Source organism: Chiloscyllium plagiosum, chromosome 29 (assembly GCF_004010195.1).
Source record: "Chiloscyllium plagiosum isolate BGI_BamShark_2017 chromosome 29, ASM401019v2, whole genome shotgun sequence".
In the NCBI taxonomy this organism is placed as follows: domain Eukaryota; kingdom Metazoa; phylum Chordata; class Chondrichthyes; order Orectolobiformes; family Hemiscylliidae; genus Chiloscyllium; species Chiloscyllium plagiosum.
Window position 1 is genome coordinate 22,019,551 of NC_057738.1, and position 15,880 is coordinate 22,035,430.

General features: G+C 39.3%; 1 protein-coding gene across 1 annotated transcript in view; it reads left to right on the forward strand.

Moving 5' to 3' along the window:
- The window catches only part of LOC122564422 (collagen alpha-3(VI) chain-like), a 135,193-nt gene that overhangs the window by 48,297 nt on the left and 71,016 nt on the right, over positions 1–15,880 (forward strand). Inside the window, exons 7-12 of the mRNA XM_043719264.1 lie at positions 1,359–1,504; positions 10,068–10,160; positions 11,318–11,371; positions 15,459–15,530; positions 15,633–15,659; positions 15,794–15,838. Of these exons, the coding sequence (XP_043575199.1) occupies positions 1,359–1,504; positions 10,068–10,160; positions 11,318–11,371; positions 15,459–15,530; positions 15,633–15,659; positions 15,794–15,838 (437 nt within the window). The remainder of the gene's footprint in view (positions 1–1,358; positions 1,505–10,067; positions 10,161–11,317; positions 11,372–15,458; positions 15,531–15,632; positions 15,660–15,793; positions 15,839–15,880) is intronic.

Consider the following 15,880-nt stretch of genomic DNA (forward strand, 5'->3'; position numbering starts at 1 on the left):
TTTGTTTTCATTGGCAGAGATGCACCAAGCATCATACGTCAAAAATTCATGTCAGTGTGGTTTCAATTGTCCAGTGAACACAGTAATTGTGAGTGTGCCTCTCCGAAGGGGAGTGAAACCTGAAAATTGGCAGTTTGGACATCAACCACGCTATCTGCTTCCAAACCGATGCACCCCTCCATGCTAAACCCTTCCCAGCCCTTAAAATGTAGCATTATTGATGGTGTCTGGATCTGACAGGATTTACTCGAATTTATCATATCAATGTAACAAGTCCTCTCATTTTTAACAACTGCACTTGAAACTTGACATTCAACAAATAAGTTTTCTGACTCATTTCCTCAATTTCACCAACCCTTCTAAAATAGAGATTTATTCACAGCTCTCATTCCAAAATACACCAGCTGTGCTCCAGCATCTGACTCGAATAACCATTCTTGCTGCATGAATTGTAGGCAGTGTGTTCAGAAAGCTGTTCCTTATTATATTCATATAATTTTGAGAATTCCTTTTCTGCATCCTTGATTTTTAAGAAAAGAAACTGTCTGTGAATCTACTTAGAAAAATGATAATAGTTCAGAAAACAAGAATTTTACAGTAAATGTAATTTTAAGTATTCATGGAATGTGAGTGTTGCTAGCTGGACCAGCATTTATAGCCCATTGCTAGTTATCCTGGAGAAGGTTCTTGAACCGATGCAGTTCATGTGCTAAAGGTAGACTCACGTGATGATCGGGAGGGAGTCCCAGAATCCTGCTGTGGTAACAGTGAAGGAACAGTGGTATATATTTCCAATTCAGGATGCTTTGTGACTTGGAGTGTTTGTGTTGCCATGTATAAGCTCCCCTTGTCCTTACAGATGCGAGTGATCATCAATTTGGAAGATATTGTCTAAGGAAGGGACTTAAATTAACTTTTCTTTTTTATCTAAAATTGTTTGGACTTGCCATTACACACTTCATAACATATTTCAATTTTTTCCCTCCTTAAAAATTGTTTTCCCTGAAGTAATAATAGTCAAAAAGTGTGGTCTTGGAAAAGCACAGCAGGTTAGGCCGCTTCGAGGAGCAAGAGAGTCGACATTTCAGGTATAAGCCCTTCATCGGGGATGTGGAGGGGAAGGGGGCTGAGAGATAAATAGGGGTGAGGGGCTGGGGAGAAGGTAAATGGGAGGGTGATAGTTGGATGCAGTTGGGAGGTAATTGTGATGGGTTGGATGGAGTGGACCGGTGGGAAGGAAGATGAACAGGTAGGTCAGGTCAATAGTGCAGTGCAATACTCAGCCATACCACAAACGTCTTTAGTCCTGCTCAAATCTCTGCAATATGACATAATAAATGGCAATCTTATAATTACAGGAGTCAACACCCTCATCACTGTGGCTTTGGAGGATAGTCCAGACACAAACGACATCCGTTTCATTGAGTTTGGACGAGGATTTGAATACAAAAAAATACTATCCATTGAAATGGAGGATGTTGGAAGTGCTTTGCGCAGACAAATAGTATGTAAGCCTGGAAAAGCAGTTTTCTTTAACAATTGGATTTTTTAAATTTGATAGTTCTGATGTTTTAGTTTGCTGATTCATCCAGATTTTGAAAATTATTTTATGGGGTTGCACAGTCACAGCAGGATAGTCTACACACCCCCTGTCTAGAAGGAAAGTTCATCAGAAGTTGACTCATGCTGTGGGAGACTCTGGCCCAGAGCCATAACAAGCCACTGGTGGGCTGAACTGGTTAGCATTGTGGCCTCTGGCCCTAACTCAGAATTAGATCCCACCTTCAGGAGCTGCCAGCCAGTGTTGCTGGTTGGTAACAAAAACTGAAAGAGCTGCAGATGCTGTGAATTGGGAACAAAAAGAGACATTTGTAGATCTGGCAGCATCTGTGAAGAGAAGTCAAAGTTAACGCTTCGGTTCCGGTTCCGGTTCCGGTTCTGTGAAAGGGTCATGAGATCCAAAACATCAACTTTGATTTCTCTTCACAGATACTGCCATATCTGCTGAGCTTATCCAGCAACTTCTCTTTTTGTTTCTTGTTGGTACAGTAATGTATCTCCTGGTGTAATGTCAGTTTTTGTAATCTGAACATTGTGACAGACTGCTTATTGACAATAAATATCAGAAGATTTATTTACAAAAAACACTTTGTACATTACAACCCAACCAGAGACACCAACATGTTTTGGGCTCTGTCAGATAACATGCTGATTTATTGACACTCCTGATGGATTACAATGTAGAGCAGCCCATCATTCAAGGTGGGATAATCCCTTTATACAAGAATATCACATGGTATGATGGCACAGGTATCATCCCTTAGCTTTATAAAAAGTAGATTAGATTTCCTACAGTATGGAAACAGAGCCCTTCGGCCCAACAAGCCCACACCGAACCTCCAAAGAGCAACCCACCTTATATATACCTCTGACTAATGCACCTAACACTACGGGCAATTTAGCATGGCCAAATCACCTGACCAGCACATCTTTGGATTGTGGGAGGAAACCCATGCAGACGCAGGAAGAATGTGCAAATTCCACACAGACAGTCACCCGAGGCTAGAATCAAACCCGAGTCCCTGGTGCTGTGAGCCACCATGCCACCCCTAAGTACATGCTTGTCTGATCATGGATGTAAGCAACGTCTAACGTCCCTCCTTTTGTCCTTTAAAAATAGGATTTCTCAGATGAGAAACGTGTACAAGTACATAGATCAAAAATAAGAGGCATATTTGCATACAAAGCTTGTGCTTTGGTCGACATATATCATGCAACTAAATTGAGTTCTTGGATCATTCTCAGGATGCAATTGCATCCTTTCACAATGTTGTATGTTAGTTGTCTCTGTCGATTGGTATGGACTGTTCACTGTGGATGTGTTTTTTCTCGTATTATCGCAATACTTTCAGTGTCTGAATCCTCATCTTGGATTACCCATAGATTATCGTATGCAATTTGAATGTGTCTAATGTTGCATATTAGAACAGAACTGTTGCAAATAGCAATGTTGTACCTTTTGGGTTGAGCATGTTTTTTCAAGAGCTTCCACATATGTCATTTACATAAATGATTTGGATGCGAGCATAAGAGATACAGTTAGTAAGTTTGCAGATGACACCAAAATTGGAGGTGTAGTGGATAGTGAAGAGGGTTACCTCAGATTACAACAGGATCTGGACCAGATGGGCCAATGGGCTGAGAAGTAGCAGAAGGAGTTTAATTCAGATAAATGCGAGGTGCTGCATTTTGGGAAAGTAAATCTTAGCAGGACTTATACTAAAGTCCTAGGGAGTGTTGCTGAACAAAGAGACCTTGAAGTGCAGGATCATAGCTCCTTGAAAGTGGAGTCGCAGGTAGATAGGATAGTGAAAAAGGCATTTGGTATGCTTTCCCTTATTGGTCAGCATATTGAGTACAGGAGTTGGGAGGTCATGTTGCAGCCATACAGGACATTGGTTAGGCCACTGTTGGAATATTGCGTGCAATTCTGGTTTCCTTCCTATCGGAAAGATGTTGTGAAACTTGAAAGGGTTCAGAAAAGATTTACAAGGATGTTGCCAGGGTTGGCAACATTTAAGAGGCATTTGGATGGGTATATGAATAGGAAGGGTTTGGAGGGATATGGGCTGGGCGCTGGCAAATGGGACTAGATTGGGTTGGGATATCTGGTCGGCATGGACGAGTTGGACCGAAGGGTCTGTTTCCATGCTGTACATCTCTATGACTCTATATCCAAGCATTGGTGTTATTGTATGGCTTGATCTAGATGAAGCTGAGATAATTGTCTACATGTTCCTCAATCATGTTTCTGCACCACCCTCTCTCTTTTCTCCAATAAGGCTGCATGTGCATTCAGTTGGATAGGAAGAATGTGAGATAGATGGACTATATAACGTAAACTGGTGAGGATAGGTCCTTACACTGAAGCGTGGCTCACAATCTCAAAATGGCAATTCTGAAGTCTTGACAAATTGTCTTATATTCATGATCAATGTTTTAAGTGTGTATAATAGACTTTGTTAGACTGTTGGAATGCAAATAATGCAAAAAGGATGTGATATGCTGTACTGCCACTTTGTGCATATATCTTGGAATGGGCTCGGCAACATACTGAAGACAGATGTCTGACATAACCTGCTGCGGGACACTAAACATGCTGAAGATAGCAGTTAATAAAGTCGGCTAACTTGATATTGTTCACATCCCTGCCATGCCAGATGAAAGGAAATTTAATAAAATAACCTGTCACCAACATAAAGTCTTGGGTTTTGGATTTGAGATAGGTTTGTGGCAATCTTGGAACACAGTTCAAAGTGAATTTCATGCAGAATAATTGGATCTTTAAATAGCTTGGATGGATGATACTGACATAACATGCACATTTGTATTGATCAATCTATGCCTTCGTTGATGCCAAGTAGACAGATTTGAATGGTAGTCATTTGGTTTTCCATGCAACCAATGTGGAGACGGTTCAACATGTCTTGATGTAGGACTTTGAGAATCAACACTTGCTTAACTCTTGAAAATGATATTTTTCAATAAGCCTAACCCACCTTTATACTTGTCCAGGATGTGTAGTTGTTCAGGAACCTGCTTACTGTGTTCATGTCATCTGCTAATGATGGGATGTTTTAGCTCTTGCTCTGATTGTCTGATCAGCATGTTGAAATAGTTCCATTAGCTCATGACTGAAGTAAATGAGTTCAATATCAAGATTACCCTCTACCTCAAATTCAATGACATCCACTTGTAGGTCAATGGGTACATCTTTTTTATAGGCTGGTTTTGGGAGTCATGTTAGAGAGTTTGAATTTATCATTCTGGACGGTATTGGATTGGTGGACTCTCACTATAGTATGGGCTTTATCTCCTGTAGGATACTTATATGTGATGTAACAATATAAATGCTCACTCCTAGATCTCTACATGGATAATATGACACCAAAAAGTTCAACAGAGATTTATTACAGCTGCTGGTAGGCTTACATATTGCAATCACAGTTACTTCTGTCTCTGGGATAATAAGCTACAAATAATAATAATAATAATAATAATAATGTTACAAACAGCAGCACATTTTCATCAGCATGTTGTGCTTCATGAGGCTCCAGTTCAGATTGAGTCTGAAACCTTTATTGGCTCATGTCAAATGCTATGACATGGTGGTGATATTATCAACTTGCCTCTGAAAGGCATACTGCCTGTGAGATATATTGAAACAATCATAACCTCGAATTTTGATAAGAAGACATTGAAGTCATGGTAAGTGGTTCCTGCAAATAATTTCCAACGGTTTATGTTCAGGCTGGCTGACTCAGTACTTGCCAAAGAGATATGTGTGGAATACCAAATACATCTGCCAGAGTTCCCCTTTAGATATTAGAGTAGTTTGCTCGGACCATTGTGACAACTTTAGACCAAAATGGGACAGGCTTGTTATTCTGCAAGCATCAACAAAATTCTATTTCTAGAATAGTTGGCTTAGATTGATCGGAATACAGTTATGTATGTTCACAGGATGAAGGGGCAATGTTCAGGGTTTGAAAGGTATATTGGTCGCTGCCCTGCTCTCAGTGTGATACATCTTTGTGCAGAAGATCGCTAAGAAGAGAGACTTTCGTTGCAAAGACTGAGATGTATAAAGATAGTAAATTGAATAACTGAGGAACTTTTGCATGTCATCTTTCTCCTGGGGTGTAAGCACAATCTGTACATAAAATCCTGGCAGTGTCAGGTCTGATACAAGTGGATGAGTATATGTAACTGAAACAGTTTTTTTGGTTTGTATTAATTTGACATTTCTCGCTGTGAAAGACAAAGCCACGTTTCTCTCTACTTCCCAATGATTTGGTAGAGCTTGGGTCTTGTCTTGGACAAAAATTTCATCAGCAATGCAAAGACAACATGGGAAATTCTCAAGAGTTCAGTCCACGTGTTGCTATAAGATATGCTGAATGGCAGTACTAAAAACAATACCGACAAGAAAGTGTTGGGAAGATAGTACACTCTGTGAATCAGGTGAAAGACATGCTGACCAATAACCAGTTAATTCATTCAACTCAATGAAGCACTTAGCACCAGAGAACCTGAGGATTGAGCTTCTCCAAACTGGGAATTTTATTGAACATCTTTTCAAGATGCGATTTAGTCAGTTTGGGGTCTGAAATTGACGTACTTTACATCTTTTTAAGTGCTGGTGCAAGGCCTTACAGAGAATGTTGTGTGTTCTGCTGTCTCAATTTTGAGTTTGTCCTATCTTAGGACCATATTTGTGAGGAGGATTGATACTAAGTTGGACACGGTCCTCAAGAAATAAGGTTTCATCACCTTGTAAGTTGCCAATGTGTAAAGACTGCAGATGCTGGAAGCCAGAGTCAATAGATATGAAGCTGGAAAAGCGTAGCAGGTCAAACAACATCGAGGAGCGGGAAAGGCTGAAACCCTTCTTCAGGATAGGACATCACATCGATCTGGATATAGATTTCTGAGGTCATAGATGGATTCAATTCTTCTGTCTCTGATCTCTTGGTGTTACAGTGGACATTTTTCCAGTTCATGGAAATGATGCAAATATCAGTGCACACTAAACATTGTTTCAACAATGGAGCAAGTTTCTATTGTCCATTCAGAAGATCTATATTGACATTTGAGATTAGCAATAGCAATACACGGAATCTCAGACCCATTATAGGCAGAGAGTTTGTCATGTGTGGGCTTCCCCTCCCCTTGCCATTTGCCAACATTTGCATCTAGGATACGTAACTGAATAATATTAGCAGCTGTACTTGTGTTAGTTTGGCTCATCGTTATCCATTTTGTCAGCAATCATAACCTTGATCAAAATGAACACTCAGCTCTTCTAACTTTATCACCGTGCTGTATCAGACTGACCACATGTACAACTTGGATAGAATCTGGAAACTGCTTTGTTCCAGATATTTCCTGAACCTCATAATTGCACTTCATGAGTTTAAGTTTGGTTACATACTTTCCATTGGTCTTTGACTGAACTCTTTTCCTGTATTGTTGAGGTGTCTGCTACATCGTTTCCTGACCATTAGATTCAGTACATTTGAAGGCTTTAGTGACAATTCGCCGCGGCACATTCGCCGCCGCCAATTAGCCACTGCCAGTTTGCCACCAGCGTTTCTCCACTGGGGTTATTTGACCTCTGGAGACTATTCGCCACCGGAAATATATATATGTACTGATTGTTTTCCCTTCCACCTGTTTTTCATACTTCTCAGTCCCCTTTATTTATACCAACAACATAGTACATATTGATAAAAAAAAGAGGTGAAATAAATATCATTTTTTTGGTTTATATGTAAAAATGAGTTACAAACACTTGCAGTGGCGAATCGTCCTCAGCGGCCAATGGGCGGTGGCTAAGCGTCCTCGGCGGTGAAAGGGCAGTGGCTAATTGGTGGCGGTGAAACGGCGGCGGCGGTGAATGGTCCCATCCCGATTTGAAGATGACAACGAAATTGGAGAGGTAGTGGACAGTGAAGAAGGTTACCACAGGATGCAATGGGATCTTGATCAGATTGGCCAATGGGCTGAGTGTGGCAGATGGAGTTTAACTTAGGGAAATGTGAGGTGCTGCATTTTGGGAAAGCAAATCTAAGCAGGACTTATAGACTTAATGGCAAGGTCCTGTGGAGTATTGCTGAACAAAGAGAATTTGGAGTGTAGGTTCATAGCTCCTTGAAAAAGGAGTCACAGGATAATGAAGAGGCCATTTAGTATGCTTGCCTTTATTGGTCAGAGCATGCAGTATAGGAGTTGGGAGGTCATGTTGCAGCTGTGTAGGACATTGGTTAGGCCACTTTTGAATTACTGTGTTCAATCTGGTCTCCCTCCTACAGGAAGGATGTTGTTAAACTTGAAGGGTTCAGAATAGATTTACAAGGATATTGCCAGAGTTGGAGGGTTTGAGCTCCAGGAGAGACTGAATAGGCTGGGGCTATTTCATTTGGGCTGTCGAAGGCTGAGGGGTTACCTTATAGAAGTTTATAAAATTATGATGGGCATGGATAGGGTGAATAGTCAAGGTCTTTTTCCCAGGGTAGGAGAGTCCAAAAGGTGTAGATTTAAGGTGAGAGGGGAAAGATTTAAAGGAGACCTGAGGGGCATTGTTTTCATGGAGAGGATGGTGCATGTAAGGAATGGATTGCCCAGATAAGTGTTGCTGGCTGGTACAATTACAACATTTAAAAGGAATCTGGGTGGGTATATGAATAGGAAGCATTTAGAGGGATGTGGGCCAAATGCTGGCAAATGGGACTAGATTAATTTAGGATATTTGGTCGGCATGGACGTGTTGGACTGAAGGGTCTGTTTCTGTGTTGTACACCTCTATGACTCCATGATTTTCTGCACATCTTTGCCCTGTGCCCCTTTGTGGTACACTACGTGCATGTGTCATAGAACGCTGTACTCTGTTTTGGTAAATGGAATAAACCACACTTGATGCAATGACTTGGATTGTTTATTGATTTTGTTTACTGTTTTTAATCTGAGTCAAGAGCTTAAAGCTGTTATTGCCACCTTCCAAAAGCAGATCAATAGTGTGTCCTTTAGCTTTATCTAAGAATGTTTTTTGAACTGATTCGATTCATTTTGAAACTATTACTAGTAGTCAAATGCAAAAATTTACGCAAATATTGAACTGACCTGTTCAGAAATTGAAGATCTCTCTGAGGTCTTGTTGAAGGCAGGGTGCTGACTGAGAATAAGTATCAGAAAAATTATTCACAAAGAAATGAATATATTACAGTTCTATCACAATCATTGATATGGCCTGCGCACTGTCTATTATGATGCTTGGTTGACTTATTGACAGTCCTGATAGAGTCATACAGCACAGAAACAAATCCTTCAGTCCATCTTATCCACGCTGACCAGGCATCCCAATTTGACCTGGTATCATTTGCCAGCATTCAGTCTGATATCCCTCGAAACCCTTCATATTCATGCACCCAACCAGATGTCTTTTAAATGTTGTAATTGTCTCTCCACCACTTCCTCTGGCAGCCCGGTCCATACACGAACTACTCTCTGCGTGAATTAGAAAGCTCAACAGCATATCACTCAAGGTGGGGTTAGTACTTTTCCACAAGAATGTTACATATTGTGATGTCACATGAATATCACCACTGAGCTCTGTTAAAGATACATGCTTACCTGATCACAGTTACTTGCAATGTCTTATCAGTAATGGGCACTTCTAGAATTGCAGGCAGAAGTCCAAAGAGGAAGGTGGTTACTCTGGGTATGCAAGTCGAGGGTTTTAGGGCAGGGAGCAATCCTTGAGCATCGAGAGGGGATTAAAGGGGATGTTGAGCCAGGCTATGTCAGATAGATGGAAATGGATGAGTAACATCTTGGTTTCTCGTTATGTGCACAGGGGTACCCGCAGAATGTGTCACCCTCTTTCCTGTCTTTTCCCATGACGGTTGTTCAAAACAGCCTACCCACTGCTGCCCAACTTCCTATGCCAAAGGTATTTATGTGCCCCTCTGACAGAAAACACAGCTGGCAGGAGCACATAAAATATTAATCCCACCACAGCTCATTTTTTCATTAGGCACAATTAACCTGTCTTTAAAGATACAAATTTTTCTTCACACTTGCTGAACTGGGACATTCTGTCTGCAACATTGAAGCAAAACTGTTAGGTGATGAAGTGGAACATTTTTCTACTGTGAAGTCTGTACTGTCTAGTGAAATCCCTTAATGTTCACATCATGACATTCCTCTTTGCCTTGTTTCAATCCTTATACAGATTATGCCAAACAATATAGCTACTTTACCTTGCTGAGAAAGATGCTTCTGCTACTACTTTCTGTATTGCAGTAGTGTTAATCTTCAAATGACCAAAGATCCATGAATTATATCTTCCATCCCCTGATTGAGATCATGTCACTCCAGAGCCCATAATATTACTCTCGCATCCAATAAAGTGGTCTTATTTTAATTAGAAAATTGTACATTTTACTTTATTGTCCATCAGTGACTTCACACTGGTACCCCATAAAGATTTGATTTTGTTTTCCCAGAATGCAGTTGTAGAAAAAGAATGTTGCAATATCCCTTGCAAATGTACAGGAGAGCCAGGTGCACGTGGTCCTCGGGGAAACAAAGGAGATGAGGTAAGAAATTGTGCAAAACATGTACCGATGTTAAACTCAATGCAAACTTAATGACCGAGAAATTTACAATTCTGGGGTCCAAAATGATGCAATGTATTTTCCTGGGCAGCAAATTAGGATGGAAGTAATTTCCACCAGTTACATCAAAAACAATGTGCTCAAGTTTTGCAAACAGGATTTAGCCTCTCTATGATCCACCCAGCGAATTGTTGTCCATCAGCTTAAATACAACTGCATGAATCCCTGTGTTTTTTTGTGGCTAGTAGTTTCTATAGTTATAGTCACAATGGGTCAAGGAGTAAATTAAATCTGGAATTGTAATTTTATGCTTCAAGCCTTGGCAACTGCAGACTTACTGCAGCTTGTGGCATTGAGAGACAACTGGAATACTCAATGAAAAAATTCTAGCAGCTATGAAATTCTTAATGGGCACATTTTCCTGCATTACTGATGTAGAGACAAACAAAGAGCAGGGGAAGAGATGATTAAGGCAATGTTTAAGGAGCACACTTGCCTTTCCAACGTATTATCTCCCCTCACAGTCCCGTTCCACACATAAGAAAACATACAGAACACAGTTCATGAGGTCTTCCTCTGATTGTAGCAAGGAACCGTCAATTAGTAGACTACACTTAATCATCCGGGCTATAAGAAATCTATACCAGCGAAAGCATGAATGTACGTAACAGGGCACAAAAGTTAATGGAAGGACATATCATTCTTAAATGACTACTGCAAGAGATTTTAGTGCACAAATGGTTAGTGAAATGTTGTTTAGCACAGTTTCACTCCTTTATGACTGCCGTTACTTCTTCCTTTGTCGCTGTCTACCTTCTTTCAAATAAAGGACACAACCTCCATTCCAGCGTGCATTTTCGATCTTCAATATAGTTTCATCTTCTTTGGCTCAACTCAGCCAATTGAAGAATATTTATTCCTCCACAGCTGCAAAAAGACAGCAAACTTAAATGATGGCACAGATCTAGAACAGGCACAGCATGTTACTTTTAATGATCTGTTTTTGGAGCATGTTTGACACTCAAAGTACATGGATCACTCATGGGTGAACATTTGTCCAGCACTGCCAACTCTGTTGAACTTGTAACTTGTTTGTCTCTTCTAAATACATAGTAATAATGTTAACAATGTTATTTCAGGGAAATCCAGGCACAAAAGGATTTCCAGGTTATCCAGGAGATGAAGGAGGACCAGTAAGTTGGTGCTTTCACTTTATTTTGGAAAAAGAAAATACAATTCCCTCCCTATTTCCCGAATATAAAGATTGGCCTGATTTTAATTGGCTTTGAGACCTGTTGTGTTTGCTCTGCAGTAAGTCAGAGATTTTGGACAAATGTATAAAATCAAGGATAAAGAAACATATATGGGGCACAACAAAATGACAACAATAACAACAACTTGCATTTTTAAAGTGTCTTTAACAGAGTAAATCAAACCTAGGTGCTTCGTATAGCATGAGCAATCAAAACAAGCTGTAGGAGGAAGTATTGGTGCAGGTGACAAATAGTTCATCAAAGAGTTTGGTTTCAAGGAGGAAAACAAAGTAGCAAGGCAGAGAGGTTTAGGGAAGGAATTTCAGAACTTACGGCCTTGAGAGTTGAAGGTGTAGTTTCGAACAGGGAAGAAATTAAAATTGAATTGGAGAAGGGCAGATGCCTAGACGAGTTGTAGGGCTCGAACTGGGAGGGATTTGAAAACCCAGATGAGAACTTTAAAACTATGGAGTTGCTTAACCTGAAGCTAACACGGTTCAGTCAGAACAAGGGTCTTTGGGGAAGGAAGTTTAGAGAGCTTCAAGTTGCTGGAGAATAGCAAGTGTTGAGGCCAGCAAGGTGTGCACTGGAATGGTCAAGTCTGGAGGTAACAATAACATAGATGAAGGTTTTAGAAGCAGGTGAACTGAGGCAGGATCTGAGTAAGGCAATGAGCAGCCTCAGTAATAATGTTGAAATGTATGTAGCAGGTCACTTTGGGGTCAAGTATGACACCAAGTGTTTCTGTATGTTAAAGGTGCTAGATAAATGCAAGTTGTTGTTGTTTAACCAACACATCTTCAAATTTATTCCAGTATTCACATCTCCTTACTTGGGCAATGAATTCAGAGTACATGGATATGAACAGGCCTCAGAGGCGCTGTTGCACCTTGCTTTGAAGTTTCCACCAAAACACACACTTCAGCTTCAGATGGTTGTCAAGGAGAGCATTGAAGTTGGCAATGAGGAAACAGAGTTTGTGAGTGGGATTGCAGACAAAGGCTGTAGCCTTCCCACTGCTAAAATGGTGGGAATTTCTAGTCATCGATTGGAGGAGCACTCTGAACATAGATGCAGTAGAGGGAGGTGGTGGTGATGAGGTTGAGCCTGGTGATGTCAAAGTACATGTGAAAACAGACAAAGGATAACAAGGGCTAGCATGTTAATGACAAACAGAAGCATACTCAGGGTAGATTCCAGGGGGGCGTACCAGATGTAATGATGCAGGAACAGGAAGCGAAGACATTGCTTTGTTGGCTATGATTGATCATATACATATTGGAAATGCATCTTAATGTAGAAACTATGGACAAAATTGTAAGGCAGATTGCATTGTTGCCTCTAACCTGGTTTATGTGTGCTTACTCATAATTGACTCTATAATTAGGGAGTGGTGGATACTGGAACAATCTTGGAGTTGTATTTGTGGCCAATAAATGAAAACAAATTATATTTATATAGTACATTTAATCGAGGAAAGTAATTTACAGGAATGAAGTGAGGTCAAAATAATTCAAAGGATCAGCTATGAAGTCCATTAATTAAAAATATAGAGATATAGACTTTAAAAGATAAAGAAGGCAGAGAAGTAGATAGATTTAAGAGGGAGGGAGAGCATAAGGCATAGACAAATGAGGCACATTCATTATTTGGTTCAAGGTATTCTTTACGCAGCTTATCAGAACATAACCTTTCCAGTCTATCTTCATCTAATCCATAGTACATTATTACTGAACTTTCTGGTCTGCATTTTCCAGTGAAGATTCTCCATCAGTAGACCTGCTGATAGACTCTTGTATGTGAAGATTTTCTCTTTTTACATATTTTCAGTGAATTCTTATGCCTGTCATCAAAATATCACATTAAATACTAAACAGGTGGAGCATCCTTACTGAATTAATTAATTTTCGGCACTAAAGTTAAAAACTCAAAGACTGAATCTGGGTTGGTGGGTGGGGTGTGGCAGTTATGTTCTCCCACTTATCTTGTGTAACTGCATTGAAATAGCTGCAAAAATATCTGGGATAAAAAAAGAGTGAATAGGAGATTCTATGCAGAAATTCAGCTCCCAGTAATAGACATAACATATGCAATTGGCAGTTTACAGTAAGGAGAGATTGATTAACACGCAATCTCCATATGCATTTAAGATACGCTTGCTGATACATCAAAAAACTTCAGAAATGTAAGTAAATCTGACTTCTTTTCCAGCTTGTTTGTTGCCCAGGCAACAAGAAGGTGGAAACTCCAAGCCCCACAAAGAAACCTTAGGCTTTCTCTACTTTCCTTCTGCCCATTGCCACTCTCAATGTCCTTTCAATTTCCTTCTCAGACCCCTTAACATGAATGGCAGGAGTTGTTCATTTTGATCGTGGGAAGTTAAATCTTATCATGACCACTGTCTTAATGACTCTTTCTTGGTGTTAAAATTGGCCTGAAAAGTGCCAAAAATATTTCTTAAACTTGGAAACAAAAAAACCCACAGATTACTAGTCTCAGCCCAATGTTTATCCAACTTTACTGAGTTGATGCATTTGGAAAATCTGACACTTTTACCATTTATTATGATTATCTTAGCAACATATAGGACATGACTTTATATCCAGACTCAGGGATAACTGATTCGAACATTTGTACTTCAGTGAGAGTGCTGTTTTGTAAATAAATCAACAGAACACAGCTGTTTTGTTCAGACTGAATGGGATATAATCCCTCTGAGGATTTTTGTACCCAATATAAAATATCAAATTGTATCATGATACAAAAGCACAATTCCTCAGACCTCGCCCTCATCCCAAGTCCAAACATTCCCCCACATTTTCCAAATGAATTGTTATTTAACAATTCTGAAGACGAGTCATACCAGACTGAAAATATTAACTCTACACTGATGCTACCAGGACAGCTGAGTTACTTCAGCATTTCCTGTGTTTATTTCAGATAACCAGCATTTGCAGTAGTATGATTTTATTTGAAACTTCATGGAAAATGTATTTGATAATATATCCATGAATTGATCCTGCCAAAATACAAGTCTCTTTAAAACAGTGAGCTTTGACTACGTGTGGTAGATAGACACTGTGGTTAGTGTAGTATAATTTGAATACTAAATGAATTAGCCTCGACATAGGACAGATTAATGCATAATTGAGGAACAAAATGCTTGTGGGTGAACTGAGAAATATAAAAACATTCTTTTATAGAAGGAAAATCCTGATTCACTGCATACTCACCTCATACAGTTCAGTTATAGATAGTTACTTGAAAAATGGCATGAAGGCTGGATCATTTACCATATCAATCTAATTGACATTTATCAATATGTTATCACATGATAACCTAACCATTTAGGTATTGCTATTACTTTGTACACTTCAAGCAATACATTTTTTGTTTTTCAATTGAAAATGTACAAAAGCACCATTGAATATTATATGCCAGACAGGAGCCAAAAAAAAATCCTAAAAAAACCTGAACATTAAGTTTTATTTTCCTAGTTGAAAAGTGCACCTAAACATGAAAAGAAGATAAAGTTAACTTCTGTTTACTGATAATACTTAGGAGATAAACCAACTAGAAAGGGGCTATATGGTATAAAATGATGACCAATAGATCTGAAGATCAACATAAAATATTTTAGCCTTAACGTATGTTGATGACCCTTAGGTTTGCAAAGCCACCATTATTTAAACCTTTATTGCTGTCTTCATTTCCAAAATAGCATGAACATTTTCAGTATATTTTTCTGTTCTGTGTGTCAATTTGAATTGTTCCTGTTATATCTTTCTTCATCTGGAAAGTCCTTTATTTCACAGCGCGATTGAGAATTAGTTTCTTAGCAAACAACAATCCTGAACATAATTATTTGAAATCCTAATGCATTGAAATTGTGAGAATAATCTTTAAACCTTTGAAACAAACAGCACTATGTGTCCAACCGTAAGCATGTGACATGACTTATTATAGGTTTAACAATATTAGCCATTGGAAATCTCTGACTGATTTTGTTTTTTCACAATAATTTCAGGGTGACAGGGGCCCAGCAGGTATAAATGGAACTCAAGGAGTGGAAGGATGTCCTGGCTCCCCAGGTCCCAAGGCAAGAAACTCCTCGTTTTGAGGCATAGACAATCAATACATCTCAAATTTTTACAGTCAAAATTTTATTTCACAGTTTAATTAATGAGTATCTTTTTTTTAGGGGAAATCAGGGTATCCAGGAGAGAAGGTAATATGGAACTTTATTTAATCTAAATTAAAAATTTATTTAACATTATTAAACAAAAACAGAATGTTTTGTTCACTTTGACATTTCTAAGTTTACCAATGTATAATCTGTATATTATGTTACCATTACAACAGGGTAGTGATGGGGACCATGGTATTGATGGAATAGCTGGAGAACAGGTAATAATTGCCTAAATTAGATCATATGAAAATATTATTTGT